The sequence below is a fragment of the Urtica dioica genome, chromosome 4 (assembly GCF_054948205.1).
Source record: "Urtica dioica subsp. dioica isolate 48M chromosome 4, U.dioica_male_clone48M_v1_H2, whole genome shotgun sequence".
Classification (NCBI taxonomy): Eukaryota; Viridiplantae; Streptophyta; class Magnoliopsida; order Rosales; family Urticaceae; genus Urtica; species Urtica dioica.
In genome coordinates, this window is record NC_142759.1 from 21,964,710 (window position 1) to 21,979,561 (window position 14,852).

General features: G+C 38.0%; 3 protein-coding genes across 3 annotated transcripts in view; 1 reads left to right on the top strand and 2 right to left on the bottom strand.

Annotated features, from left to right (window-relative positions):
- The window catches only part of LOC149401215 (pathogenesis-related family protein), a 1,931-nt gene extending 1,814 nt beyond the window's left edge, over positions 1-117 (top strand). Inside the window, exon 4 of the mRNA XM_089610621.1 lies at positions 74-117. Within this exon, the coding sequence (XP_089466747.1) occupies positions 74-117 (44 nt within the window). The remainder of the gene's footprint in view (positions 1-73) is intronic.
- APC6 (anaphase promoting complex 6) lies at positions 116-3,212 on the bottom strand. The gene is made up of 11 exons (XM_089612466.1): positions 2,836-3,212; positions 2,633-2,767; positions 2,446-2,519; positions 2,327-2,366; positions 2,124-2,169; positions 1,875-1,954; positions 1,560-1,741; positions 1,291-1,416; positions 825-899; positions 513-638; positions 116-274 (listed from the first exon to the last, which is right to left on the bottom strand). The coding sequence occupies exons 1-11, from the start codon at positions 3,079-3,081 to the stop codon at positions 196-198; spliced, it is 1,209 nt and encodes a 402-aa protein (XP_089468592.1). The 5' UTR covers positions 3,082-3,212; the 3' UTR covers positions 116-195.
- A 4,395-nt stretch (positions 3,213-7,607) lies between these two features.
- LOC149401217 (ras-related protein RABA1c) lies at positions 7,608-10,574 on the bottom strand. Its single transcript, XM_089613071.1, has 2 exons — positions 10,189-10,574; positions 7,608-8,260 (listed from the first exon to the last, which is right to left on the bottom strand). The coding sequence occupies exons 1-2, from the start codon at positions 10,407-10,409 to the stop codon at positions 7,813-7,815; spliced, it is 669 nt and encodes a 222-aa protein (XP_089469197.1). The 5' UTR covers positions 10,410-10,574; the 3' UTR covers positions 7,608-7,812.
- Positions 10,575-14,852: the final 4,278 nt, after the last annotated feature.

Genomic DNA, 14,852 nt, shown 5'->3' on the forward strand with positions numbered 1-14,852 from the left:
AGCTTTCTAAGCAAAAAAAAAAAAAAAAAAGTGAATGTATACTCTTTTGGAAACCCACCTACCCCATTGCCAGGTTCCAAGAGACAATGGGATATATTTTCAGCTCCCAGGGTTTGAACTTGAACTTGTTCTTGCAATAGTGTGAGGAAGGTGCAGCATCTAAAATAAATTTCAAACCTTAACAAATAAAATGCATTATATCACCTGCTCAGCAAGTTTGTAGCTCCGGGTTCGCATGTACTCCATCCCGATGTATAAAGTTGGCAAATGACACCTGGAATAAGAGAACATCAAGACTCAACCTGTAAAAGGGTGGTTCATGGAGAATAAGAGAACTTCGTTCTGCATATTTTGAGTCGGCATTTAGATGATATTCATAATTTCACCGATTACAGTGCGAATAATATTAACTAATATGCTCAAACTGGCATATGGTAATCTTGTAGTGAAAAGTGAAGTTGATGGTTATCGTGGATTCCTACAGAATAAACAGACCAAAAAAAAAAGAGTACCCTGGAAAAAGACGAGCGGCGGTGCGATACGATGACATTGCTTGATCGCCCTCTTCTTGTGCAGAAAAAGCATTACCATAACCAATCCAAGCTGGTGGGAAGGTTCCGTCTAGACTGGTAGCCTTACTGTAAGATATAGTAAAATTAATATTAAAGTAATATAAACAATAGATAAAATAACTATGTGCACTTGACAAGTTACAGGGCCTTCATATTCCAATTTGCTTCTTTTATTTCTCCTTCCATTTAATAAGCAGGAAACCTCCTCGAGAAGGTGTATGCTAAAGGGGATAAGATGAACAGACAAAATACCTGAAATAACGCCGTGATTGATCATACTTCTTGATACAGAAGTAATAGCAACCAACAGCAAACCACGACAAAGCCCTGAGAGAAAGAACAGTCCCAGTAAGGAAACCAACTAATTGCAGTGCATATTAAAACATCAATTTGCATGCCAGCTGAGTAGATTTCGATATATATGAGCTATCGAAGTGTGTGCTATTCACAAAGGACAAGATAAGTTATTTCAATTGAAGTTCATATACACGGTCATACTAAAGAAAACAATGCTTTTCTCTTGCTCACTATACAAATTCATTTTGTACAAGCTTAATTCTCCTAGAATTCCTTGAAATGGTAGACTGAAGAAAAGCATTTCATTTCGCCGGAGATATACACCCAATTTATATCCAAAAATAAGCAAGCGTAGAAAATACTTTAAAGAGAGAAAAACCACATGACGATTGATAGTTGGAAGCTTAAAAAATGAGCTTACTTCTGAGGATAGTCCTTCACTAGATTGCATGCCATTAAATACAGTTCATTTGAATGACCAAGCTCCATGGCAGCTGCAAGATGCACTAATGTACTCTTCAAGTGGAACGGGTCCTTTTCAAGTAGTCTAGTGATGTTATCGATAAAGAATAAGAAAAAAAAAATCACAGAAGTCTAGTGAGAAACTCCATGTCCCAAAAAAAAAAAAAAAAAACCTAGTTCATTTGAGTTGTGAATCAGATTGCCGATTCAGATCATTTACAAACTTACATGGAGGTTAGTTCGAAGCATTTCTGATATTCACCGCACTGGTGATTGTATTCAGCCTTGCAGGCCAAAAGGTCTGTGTTACTCTTCAGAGTACGCACAAATGATGGGTCCGAGGGATTCTTATTACAGCTTTCATTTTCAAGCTCTCTGAATTTGGCTTCAACAACATACTCTTTGTCGAACTAAAAACAGAAACAACACCAAAGCAACCAGTATAATTATGAAGAAAACTACGTGATAATGTTTGTCAAAAAGGGAAGAAAGAATAGAGAGATATGAACTTGAATCTCAATAAAACTTGTTCTTCTATTTTACCTTTTTTATCAAACACGAGTAGAATGACGAGAGCCATCCATCTTCCGGACCAAAGTGCAACGATGAAAGGAGACTTGCTTCTGAAATTCGATAATTTAGCAGAAAATCAAGGAATTTAATAACAGATTGCTTCCAACTTCCATATATAATAGCCATGTACAAAGTACAAACCAAAACAATCAATGAAATCCATTGTAGCATGTAAATGCTTTATCACTGAAGAAAATAAAGACTTAGAGCGTTATATACCTTCTTGGGATGTAAGCATGTGATTTTCAGTAAGACATTCCAATGCCTGACAAAATAAAAAACAAAACTGTTTAATGAACGCAACAAATGACTATATCATATGTCTTATGGGTTGAAATAAATTGAATCTGCTACCAAATATTTGAAGTGAAATAAAACAAAACATTTTATTCAGACAAAGAAGCTAAAGCTTATTCAGATACCTCGTAACATAGAGGGTCGGCTTTGATCGCAGCTTTGTACCTTCAAACGAAACGCCAAAATCACCAATAGTACCAAACAAACAATAGGAAAAAGCGGGAATAAACAAAAAAGCACAAACCATAGCCGAGCTTGGTTACGATTCTCCAAAGCCTCGTAAGCTTTGCCTCTCAGAAAGCATATCGCAGAGGATATCTGAACAACCAAACCAGAATCGCATAAAAAAATAAAACACACAAATCAAAAGAAAATTAAAGCGACAAGAGCGAGATTTCCGAAATTTGAATGTGAGAGAGAAAGCGAATTACATTGATCTCACGATCCTCGCCGTACTTGTCGAAGTAGACGGCGGCGCATTCCTTGGAGTCGTAGACGTTGCCGTGTTCGTCGACCTTGGCATCTCCAAGCATGACCAAGCACAGGTCCCACTCCTTGAGCTCTTCCTGAACATAGAGCGAGAGAGAATCAGAGGAGAGAGAGAGATATAGAGAGAGAGAGTGTGTGTACGGACGAGGCATTTGGCGGCAAGGTATCGGAATCGGAGGTCGTGGAGGACGAAGAGAGAGGCGTGAAGGAGGTGGTACGCGCGGCGGAAATGGCGGCCGAGGAAGAGAGACTGTGCCTGCATATACACATCGGCGGGGTCGTTGGTGAGTCCGGCGACTTTGTCGGCGAAGAAGATCGCCGACGAGTAGAGGTGCTTGCTCACGCAGTCCCTCACTACCCCTCGCAGCTTCTCTATCTCTGCTTCTCTCATTTCTGAACCCTTTTTTTTTCTTCTTTTTGGACTGCGCGTTGGCGTTCAGATTTCAATTTCACTCGTTTCTTCTTCCCTCCCTTTTCAATTTCGCCCAATTTCTTTCCAATTTCTCAATTTATATTCCATGTAATTGTAGTGTTAAATAAATACACAGATATATTTAATTTTTAGTTTTAAAAAATATCTAATTAATATCTTCTGTTTAGTATAACCTAAATAGATAATTGTGCTATAAATCATCATTTTATTGACTTTTCATTAATATTAAATCTGATATTTATATGCAAATCTCATTTTACCCTTATTCATTCGCGCTTTATAGTCTCATATATAATTTATTTAAAACTAAAAATTAAAAAAACCCCAATCCATAATTTTGAAATCGAATTAAATCAAAATATACTAATAAAATTCATATCTCTCAAGCTGCGATTTTGATTCATAGATTTCACGCTCGAATTAATGATTTTGATAATTTTTATATTTTCATATGTCTGTGTTCTCTATGATGCTTCAGATTTCAAAGATCGTTGTTTTTTTTTTACAAGAAATTACATATATGACTATAAGGAGTGAATGAATAAGGGTAAAATGGGGTTCACATATAAATATCATAGTCAATATTTAAAAAAAAGTCAATATAAGAAATATTTGTGGCACAATTATCTATTTTATGGTATAATTTCGTCATTTTAATTAAACAGATTTTACTAAACTCGATATTTCACTTAAACAGAGGGTATATATGCGCATTTTTCCTAAATATATCGGTGGATACTCAAAATAAATCATCGGAAAAGAATGACTAAAAAGAATTTTCATATAATTTCTTAACATACAAAGAGGGCAAAGTTTATAAAATTTATATTGACATTGTCAATTTAGAATAATAGATATTTTGCCCCCTGAACTACAGCTCGTGTTACAATTTGTCCTCGTAGTATAGAATCTCGACCATTTCCCCTTAATATCAATATTAATTTCATTACACTATTTCTGTTAGATTTGAGCATAATCCGTCAGTAAACAAGTCATGTTTTCAGCACGTGGGAGTCTAATATGAGGTAAGTTATGTAAATGTCCATTTGTCCTATCACTTAATATTGTATATAATATCATAAAAATAAGGAATAACAATTAGAAATCGAAATCTCCATAATCGTAGATAGGGCCCAAAATCGCAGCTAGGGTTCAAATTAAAATCCTCAAAATCTCTCTAATGGGTTCGCGTCACGTGGCATAGATGGATAGCAGTGACAGTGTTTCGTCCTATCGCAAAAAGTCGCGTAGCTCGATAGATCAGCGAGGACCCGCATATTCATACTCTCTGAGTAGCGTCAAACGGACGGCGTGGACTATTGAAAACCCAGGAAGACATTTCTTTGAGTGCCAGAAGTATAAGGTTTGTCTTCATTGATTTTGTGTTGTCGATAATGAACACATTCACAATTTTGTGTTGTCGATAATGAACACGTTCACGATTTTGTGTTATAGGTTTTGATAAAATGTCGAATGTCTTGTATTTCAAAATTCAAGTATAAAAAGCTGTGAGTTTCTCAAGTGGATTGACCCACCAATGTGTTGGAGGTCGATGCAAATAATACCGGATTTGTTGAAGAAGATCAATACACTCGAACACGGTCTCAACGCACATGCGAACGACGAGTTTGAAGGACGCGTACTGTGTTCCTCAGCCACTGATTCAATTGAGCATGTGATGTTGTTGATTGCTTCGGAATCGCGCAAAATGAAGTTATTGTTTCTCATAATCGTTTTTCTTCTTTGTTTTGTGTTGTTCAAGTAGTCAGTCGAATTCAAGCTTTTTTTCTTTGTTTGGTGTTGTTCAAGTAGTCGAATTCAAGGTGTTTAATGTGTTAATGACTGAAAATATGTTGGGTTGATTATAAGATTTTGTAATTGCAGTCATGTTAACAATGTAATGTTGTACCAATTCTTAGCTCCATCATCAAATTGCAGTCATGTTAAATCTTCATTCTCATACACATTCATATGTAGCTATAACAAAAATAGAGAAATAGCTACGAATATCCATACACACTCATATATATATATATATATATATATATATATATATATATATATAACACATTGCTTCTTATAGCTATAACATAAATATTTATAAGCAAAGTTGCAATTATAGATTCCTAAATAACTATCAATTACTTAATACACAAAATAGTTACACACATCTAGACACTTTCATCTCAACTAAATATCTTTAGCCTTTTACACAAAAGAAGTGGCAAGTTTATAGAGTTGTATGTAGCCTAAACCCTAACCAAAAAATGAGCTCTGATCAACATATTATCAGCCTCTAAAGAGCTCTATAGGCTCCATTACGTCAGTCTTGATCCTGTTAGTCCTGAAGCGTGAGCTTGTCTGAGAATATAGTAGATAACCTGAGTTAGACAATGTACAAAATAGAAAGAATCGACAAAATACAGAAATCTATTGCTTATCCTGATTTCCAGTGCTTGTGTTGTTGGTCGAGGTCCTTGAGTAGTTTGTTGTGATGTGCTTTGTATGTCGCTTGCTCGCTGCTTCCTCTAAAAATACTCATTTATTAATAAAGTGATCAATCATATAGTTTCAACGTTGTGTAAATCCGTACATGTTGTTCTTATTGTCTTCGAAAACAAGTGATCTTGTTGTGGCCATCTTTCCCACACTTTGACCATGTCGTCTTGACATATCGTCTTGTCATACTGGTTCCACGTCGAGGTGCAATCTCATCATGTTCTATACGTATGAGTCTCTTCGGCCTTCCATGTTTAACTCTATCCAGTGACATTGTCAGTGGAGTCATCCTTGTCATGCTCACGTACGTGTTGTTTTACATTTCTTTCTTGTACCAGTCTGATCCGAATGATCAACTCTTCAATCAGTTGTTAGAATCAATAGGTCTTCAAATCGTTCATTTGAAAAAATGGAAACCTTTTTTTATTGGATGATCATGATACTTCCCAAAAATCTCAATTCTTGATCAATGGAGGAACAATATCACCTTTTTTGTTCAATAAGATAGCAAAGTTACGTATGTCAATGGGTCTTCATGTTTTTTCCATAGAAAATTGATGGCATGTGAGCAAGGAATTTTAAGAAATTAAATAGTGCAATCCCTTTACATAACATACACAAGTATGAGACACACATATTAGTACATTGCCGTTACATATTTTTAAGACCCAAAATAGTTGCTACAAAGTTCTGCCAAAACATGCGATCCAGATACATATAATACGGATACCCTATAATATCACTCAAAATATTATGGATCTCTTTGTAGTTGAGTGTGAGTTCAGGACATTGTTATAATTTATCCTAAATACAAATATCTTTCATATCTCAGGAACTTTATTTAGATATTGTCACTTACCTTATATCTTAAAGTTGATTGCAATCATACACTTGTTTATCCATTTATTGTTGTTGAATTAAACTTAAATTTTGTTCATTATTAAAAATGTATTCATTCCTCAACATTTTTGTTTACTTTTGCATTTTAATTTATCAAAATAGACATTGAAAAAATTATTATAAGTATCCCATATTATTATCGATTTTTTGCTTCTTAATTTATTAAGAAAGACATAATATCTGATCGATATTATTTTTAATCAGTTTGGGTTCTCATTCTTTATACACGTTGTAATATGTCAAATATTTACTTTTATTATACTCTTTTGTTTATACTTTTTTTTTTTGGTAATTACAAATCGCCAATTACTTCCCACTCCCAAAAAAATACTAGGGTTTCAAAATTTTAGTTTCGCTGTCTTCTTTGAGACTCGAGACTCCGGTGGTCTTAATCATTAGAGGGCTCTCGTTCTGAGGGGAGGTGTTCCTCTTTTTTTTTCGTTGATTTACGTCAGAATTATTATCACATGGAGTTTTTTTACTCTTTGCGATCGTCGTGCCGAATTCAGAATCGTCGTCATTCCCGCTTCTACGAGCCCATCTCTGTCGTGCACACCAACATCGATCGAGCGTCTCCAATAGTCGTCTATGGGCGCGACCCCCCGACTACCATGCACTTCGAATTGGGTTCAACGAAGGTCGATGAGGTGGACAGCCTCCTAATCAAGCGGGACAGGACCTTGGGGGACCTACAGAGACAGCTAGAGCGAGCTCAACAACGTATGAAGCACGTGGTAGACGCACATCGCCGGGAGCTTCCCGCAACAACACAAATCCACAACGTTTTTCATTTGGTGCAGCTCCGACGGGTCATTGGTGCAGCTCCAACGGGATTAGTAATTTTTATTAAATTTACGAAATGGATGCTTAAAAACAGCTATATTTCGTGACCGTGGAATCTCCACAAGCCACAACCTCAACGATTGAGATTAAAAAAAAATCGAAGATTATTTGCACGGAACTGACGAATTTTGGGAAAAATGGGCACAGTACGGACGGTTCGGAGACTCCGGCATGCACGGGTTTAAATAAGAAAAGAAAGTTGTATGACGAATTGTGATAATATTAAACTCATAATGACATCATTGCTCAAAATATAAAATATTATAACTACTTTTCTTGTACCAAGAAAGAGAAAAACACAAAACAATTCTGAATTCCGTACTGAATATTTCTCAATATTACACTCGTTAAAAGAAACGAAAAAAAGGCCAGCTTCGGTTGGATCCAATATCACATCTTTATAGAACTTTTACCCTTTTTTCTTTCTTTGTGTCCTCTAACTAACCACTAGTTGGAAGAGCAACAACCAACTCTCTTGAGAGCAGACACGTCATCTTTAATGTTGATCTTCTCTCCTTTCCCGGGAACAGAGGAAGAGTCCGCCCCGTTTTCTCCTGCGGCGGCATCGACGGCCTTCTTGCTGACGATGTGGTAGATCTGGGTGAGGACCTCCGCGAAGGCGTTCTCGACGTTGGTGGCCTCGAGCGCCGAGGTCTCGGTGAAGTACAGAGACTCCTTCTCGGCGTAGGAAGTCCCGTCCTCTGTCGAGACCGCGACGAGGTGTCTGAGGTCGGACTTGTTGCCGACGAGCATGACGACGATGTTGGCGTCCGTGTGGTTCCTCAGCTCCTTCAGCCACCTGTCCACATTCTCGAACGTCGCGTGCCGAGTCACGTCATACACAAGGAGAGCCCCCACGGCACCGCGATAGTAGGCACTCGTTATGGCTCGGTACCTGTTTCAAAACGATAACAAGCTTCATGAAGAATCACAAGAAACAAAATGAGCGTTGAGAATCACGACGATAGAGCTAACACAGAGGCAGATACGCCGGGGAAAACATAAGCACGTTAAAAGGGCGATACTCTATAACGATAGACGCAACTTGGAAAGAAAAAACAGCGTGATCTAAGTGTTGTCACGGACCCGGATATATCCTATATTTCCTTTTGACTCATGAGGAACGGGTGTAGGCACAAGATTAGATCTCAAGCACACAACACAAGCCATGATGAACGCTGATAATTCACCACGACTTAGCTAACCAGACACGGATATACTAAAATTTGCATTATCTGAAACACCATTGTTGGTACCTGTTTCAAACGATAAGCCAGGTGAGCATTATTGAGAATAATCACGGTGACAGACCTAACCCAGACCGGACTCGTTAAACATTGAGAATCACAGGAAACGGGTATAATAAGAACATAAGATTGCATCTCAAGAAACACAACACAAGTCAAGATGAGCATTGAGAATCATGACAACATAGCTGACCAATATACGGTTGTTCTGTAGGGAAAAACAAAAAAGGTCTCTTATATATAAGCATTTGCAAAGTACATGAAAAGGAGATTCATGTTAAAAGGGCGATACTTTATACCGATAGATACCACTTGAAAAAAAAAAATTAAGTATATACCCGTTTTACAGAGAAATGTCACAATTAACAAACAAATGTTGATCATTCCCACTAGACAGTTAAGATGCCATACAAAGGATAACACATGTATATATCAAAGTAAATTAATTAGAAACAATTTTATTACGCGAAATAAGAAGGATCTTTTCATTTCTCTCTTTCTCAAATGGTTAAGCATTGAGCTTAAACAAGTCAAAAATCAAATCTCAGGTCTTCCTGGGATTTAACATCCTGCCTAAAACACTCTGTACACGATTAATTCCTCGACTGGTGACACTGTAGTTATTGTTGATATGTTAAAAAAAAAAAAAAAAAAAAAAAAAAAAAAAAAAAAAAAAAAAAAAAGACTTTTTGGAAACTCATACTCACAACTTCTTAGGGGTGAACCACAGAGCAAACCCTTCTTCTGGGTGACACTTGAGTTATCAGTACAAGTTACAGTCAGTTGACAAGGATACTAATCTAGACAAATCACAAACTTCCTAGTTGAAGATCATTTACTAATAAATACATCACATGGCTCAAGATGTTAGAATAGAAATGAAACTTCTCAGTTCTACAGTAAAAATGAATACTGGAAAAATATGTAATTTACCAATTCAAGTCGGCACATTAATAAAAAAAACAATATAATACTCACTATGGATTGCATAGAAATGACCAAATTACATACTATTTTGGAAGCAGAAGAAGAGCCTGAGCTACTCTTAATTTCCTCGTGAGGCTGAAAACACAAGTTGAAATCGTCTTTAATGGCTATAAATGCATGTTCCTACACAATTATTCTCCTCCCAAGTCCTGGATCTACTATCAGGATCAACACTCAACCAGCTAAAACTCTATAACCCAGAAATCCAATTTCACCACGATGCAATAACCCAAAATATTAACTAATTACACCAAAATTAGAAGCTTGAAAATCACAAAAAAAAAAAAAATAATCGTAGTACTAAACCAAATCTCGACCATGAAAAGAATCCGCCACCTAACATAAGAAACAGTCAAAGCCAGTACTGGATTATACTAACGCGGCAACAGAAAGAAGAAATCAAGTACAAGCTCTCAAATCTAACACCTTAATAAGAACACAAATTGGCCAGGGAATACTCAAAATGAACCAAATCTGGAACTCAAACATTTCCACGCATTAAACATAGTATTCAAATCCAGTCGCGAATTTACATTCGGAGCACGAAAAGAATCTTAAAAAAAATCACAGACACGGAAAAAGAGAGGACCTTTCTTGACCAGCCGTGTCCCAAATCTGAGCCTTGATGACTTTACCGTCGACGTTCAAGGTCCTGGTGGCGAACTCCACGCCAATGGTGGATTTAGACTCTAGGTTAAACTCGTTCTTCGTGAACCGCGAGAGCAGATTGGACTTTCCGACTCCTGAATCTCCGATCAGAACCACCTTGAAGAGGTAGTCATAGTCGTCGTCGGCTCTGTAACCTGCCATTGTTGAATCGAAGAAGAAAAGAAAAGACACAGAGAGATAGATTTGCAGAGAGAGACTGTAATGGAGGAATTTCGGTGGATAGCTAGTGATGTAGGAACTTTGAAGTGTGAAACTGTTAAAAGCGTTGCTGTGTGGTTCTATTATTTATTTATTTTGTTTCTTTAATTTGAAAAAGCGCCTGAAGCTGAATCCGAAGAGAGGTGGTACAGTGTGGAAGCCTCCACACACTTTATTGTACTCCTGCATTTTATCGTGCTCAGATTCGTCATGGTTTCTGCGAGGTAAATATAAATTCTATGACTACGCAGTACATTTGAGCACACAAAAAATCATTAACCTACATAATAACTTTAAAATAATATTCACTGAGAACATAGTGTGATATTATAAAACACTATTAAGATCACAGTTGTGGTAAAAAAAAATAGTAAATTATATTTAAGATATTTTATTGTAGCCGTCCTTTGCATTTTTCCATGCTTCACATCACGATATTAAGGGGTGATAGTATGGTATGCATCGATTTCGCAGAAGTTTTATTACCTCGATATATTGAAATATAAAACTTATTGTCGGTTATTTATTCACATTTATCTAATATATTTTCTTCATAATTTAAAAATGGCAACTTACATAGAGGGTTATTCTCGTGTTCTTTTGTTGCTCTTTTGTTTGGATAGGGACGATTTTGGAAAACAGCTATTAATAGAAAAATTAGAGATGGTGAAAACGCCAAAACGTTTATTATTAATTGTGGCTGCCAAAACCTTCTCTTTCAAGAACGTAACTGTTTTGATCGATGATCGCAAGCAATCACATAACAATAAGCTTTCTCATCAATCGGCCAATCGAAGTTGAGTTATGCAGCTAGTTCACAGTGTATGCTGATTGGGACTTCATCGGAGAAACTCACGTGGCACCTCGACCGCCTGGGAATCGCATAGTAAAAAAATGATTAAGTGGAGATCTCAACGACTCCACATGCCTCATCCTCATCTCAGGTAGACGAGTCCTAGAAAATGATTCGGAGTATATACGTACCTCCAAGAGTGAAGGTTCCATGTATCGGTCTGTAAACGAGTGCTTGTCGACGCTCTCCTCGCTAGCGAAAAAAATGTATTGATCGCTCCCTCACTTGTCACACTTTGTGGTGCCATTGAGAATTTTGCACATACATTTTTTTGTTGCAACAAAATACAAAAAATGTGGAAAACATAACTTTTGGTGATTAAAAATTGGTATGAACATCAGTAAAATTGGTTGTGGTCGCAATATAAAATATAGGAGTTCTGTTTTCTAATATGAAAGTCGTGAAACGAATATATTTACGGGTCGAAACATGAAGTGGGAATCCTCCGATGCCAACAAATAGAAGTTCAACAATGACGCTTCAATTTCGAAGGAGGAGATAGGCATCTACTACGAAGCGTGGTTCAACCCCAATTGTTTAAAAATGACATACTTTGTTACATCTTATGTACCAATATTCGTAATTGAGTATATCAAAATTTTAAGTATATTTACTATTATTTTGTTGAATAAGTAAATGTTATTATTCAATAACCAATATTTAACAAGAGTGATTAGCCCAGTTGACACCCACTTATAAATAAGGATATAGATTAACAATTCGTTTTAAAAAAAATCAATATTTATGATTAAGTATAGCTTTTTTTGGCTAAAAATTATAGGGAAATTGCCACAACTACTACCAAATGAATAACTTTTTCCAATTTCCCACCAAAACCATAATTTGGCCAAAAATGCCACTAACTCAAATGTACAACTACCATTTTACCCTCCACTTAAATTTTTCTTACAACCCACACCAACTCTCCCTCATATCTCATCTCACTCCTCATTTTCGCTCATATCCCGCTCATATCTCATCCCAAATCCCTGACTCTCTCTCTCTCTCTCTCTCTCTCTCTCTCTCCGTCGGTCTCTAAAACCCTCGGCGTCGCTACACCCACGGTCACGCAGAGCCAAACGCCTACGAGACCCAAACGCATACGAGACTCAAACGCCCACGAGACCCAAACGCCTACGAGTTCGTAGTCCAAGACCAGCCCGCGCCTACGAGACCCAAACGCCTACGAGTTCGTAGTCCAAGACCAGCTTGCCCACAAGGTTTGTCTCGCATTTCTTCATTTTTCATAAATTTCGTGGTTCAAAAAGTTCAAGTTCTATGTCATTTTGATAGTTTAAAGAGATTCAAATGTCCTGTTTAGTCTGGGTATGTTCACCAGTGAGTTCATCAATTGTTGACTTCAGATGTCAACAGTGGACGTCAACTGTTGACATCTGAAGTCAACAAATAATTAATAACTCAACTCTGCCTATGATTTTTGTACACAGTGATGACGGCTATTTATTTATTATTCAAGCACAGTGGAACTTGGGTTGAACCTGGTTGTTATCATGAGAATGGATCTTTCGGAATCATGGTGCCGTATGAAGTTAACTTCGCTAGTTTGATGCAAATCATTTACGCGAATTTGGGCAAATCACCATCCACTCATACCATTGGTGTTGCATACGCCATGGCTGGTGCCTTGAAACCTGTTGAGATAACCAACGACGCTACGTTAGAAGGTTATTTATATTTGAGGAAGAGGAAAGAAGATGACACGGAGAAATTACAATTGATATTGGAAATAAATGAAATTCCACCCGGGCTCGATTCTCCAGGGGTTGGATCCACTGGCAACAGCCGTGATAGTGGTTGCGTTGGAAACCCGCCTACAAGAGTTTCTGACATGCCATCCATACCCGAGGAGAGGTGTGGTTCGGTTCCAACTCCTGATTCGGTAATTCGTGGTACGTTTGGATTGGATGACTTAAGGTTGTCAGACTATGAGACACAACGACAACAACAACGACAACGACAATGCCCTCCACCACGAAACTCGCCTCCACCTATAAATTCCCGATCCCCTCCTCCACCACGCAACTCCCCTCCGTCACCACGATCCCCTCCTCCACCACAAAACTCCCCTCCTCCACCACGCAACTCCCCTCCGTCACCACGATCCCCTCCTCCACCACAAAACTCCCCTCCTCCACCACGCAACTCCCCTCCGTCACCACGATCCCCTCCTCCACCACAAAACTCCCCTCCTCCACCACAAAACTCCCCTCCGTCACCACGATCCCCTCCTCCACCACAAAACTCCCGTCCTTCATCACCGTCTACACCGAATTCACATAGCGTCCCAAGTTCATCTACTAGGAGAGACTCAAACATGGATGAGGCTATTATTTTAGATGGTCATTCCCCCGTATTTATTGAGCGACATGCATTGTACAAGGATAAAAAGACTTTACAGAAACACTTGATGTTGTTCGCTATAAACAACAACTTCACGTATAAGACAAAGAACTCGGACAAAAACACATTGCATGTTGTTTGTCTGGGAGAGCATTGTAATTGGGCAGTCCGGGCCGTGAGAAAGGCTAACACGCCCATTTTCCAAATTAGAAGGTAAACTCTCTTTGTTGAATCATGTATGAAATTGAAATACTGTAATTAGATCTCTGTTTTTTAACATCTGGTGTCAATTGTTGACATCTGGTGTCAATTGTTGACATCTGATGTCAATTGTTGACATTAATGTTGAAACTAAGTTTGTTGTAATTTTCATGTTTTAGGTTCGACAACGACCACAGTTGTGCCCTGAACGTAAGACAAGGACGTCACCCGCAAGCAACGAGTACTTTAATAGGAGAGGTTGTGAAGCATAAGTGTATTGATCCAAGCGTGGGTATGTGCAAACCGAAAGAGATAATGAACTACATGCAAATGGATTACGGGGTGTCTATGTCTTACAAAAAAGCTTGGCGTTCCAGAGAGCAGGCTCTAAAGTCCCTCTACGGCAATTCCATGGAGTCGTACGCATTCTTACCTAAGCTAAGGTACATGATCGAGACTAAGAATCCAGGTTCTTTATTTGACCTCGTCACTGGTGAGGGCGGCGTATTTATTAGTTTTTTCATGTCACTCGGCCCATGGAGAACGGGGTGGAAGTATGTAAGACCCGTGATTATCGTCGATGGTACTCATTTGAAGAACTATTACAAAGGAACGTTGTATACGGCGTGTGGGATGGACGGAAACAAACAAATTTTTCCACTAGCCTACTGTATTGGTCCTTCAGAGTCTAACGAAACTTGGATTTACTTCTTCGCCAAATTGAAAGATGCAATTGGGGAACGGGAAGAGCAAGTATTTGTATCTGATAGGCACGCTGGCTTAATCAATGGCATTAAGACGGTATTTCCGAACTGTGATCATGGTTTTTGCATGTACCATCTTCACGGTAATTTGAAGACTACTTTCAAGGGGATTACGAAGGAGGTGAAGTGGAAATTTTACGGTGCCTCGAAGGCATACACTCAGCGGGAATTTGAAAGTTTCATGGTCATGTTGGACGCTGAAAATCC

Coding starts and splice junctions, on each gene's coding strand:
- APC6 (XM_089612466.1), bottom strand. CDS start 3,081: ATGAGAGAAGCAGAGATAGAGAAGCTGCGAGGGGTAGTGAGGGACTGC. Junction 1,742..1,874: donor ACTCGTGTTTGATAAAAAAG/GTAAAATAGAAG, acceptor TTCTGTTTTTAG/TTCGACAAAGAGTATGTTGT. Junction 639..824: donor CAATCACGGCGTTATTTCAG/GTATTTTGTCTG, acceptor TATATCTTACAG/TAAGGCTACCAGTCTAGACG.
- LOC149401217 (XM_089613071.1), bottom strand. CDS start 10,409: ATGGCAGGTTACAGAGCCGACGACGACTATGACTACCTCTTCAAGGTG. Junction 8,261..10,188: donor GACACGGCTGGTCAAGAAAG/GTCCTCTCTTTT, acceptor GTTTTGAAACAG/GTACCGAGCCATAACGAGTG.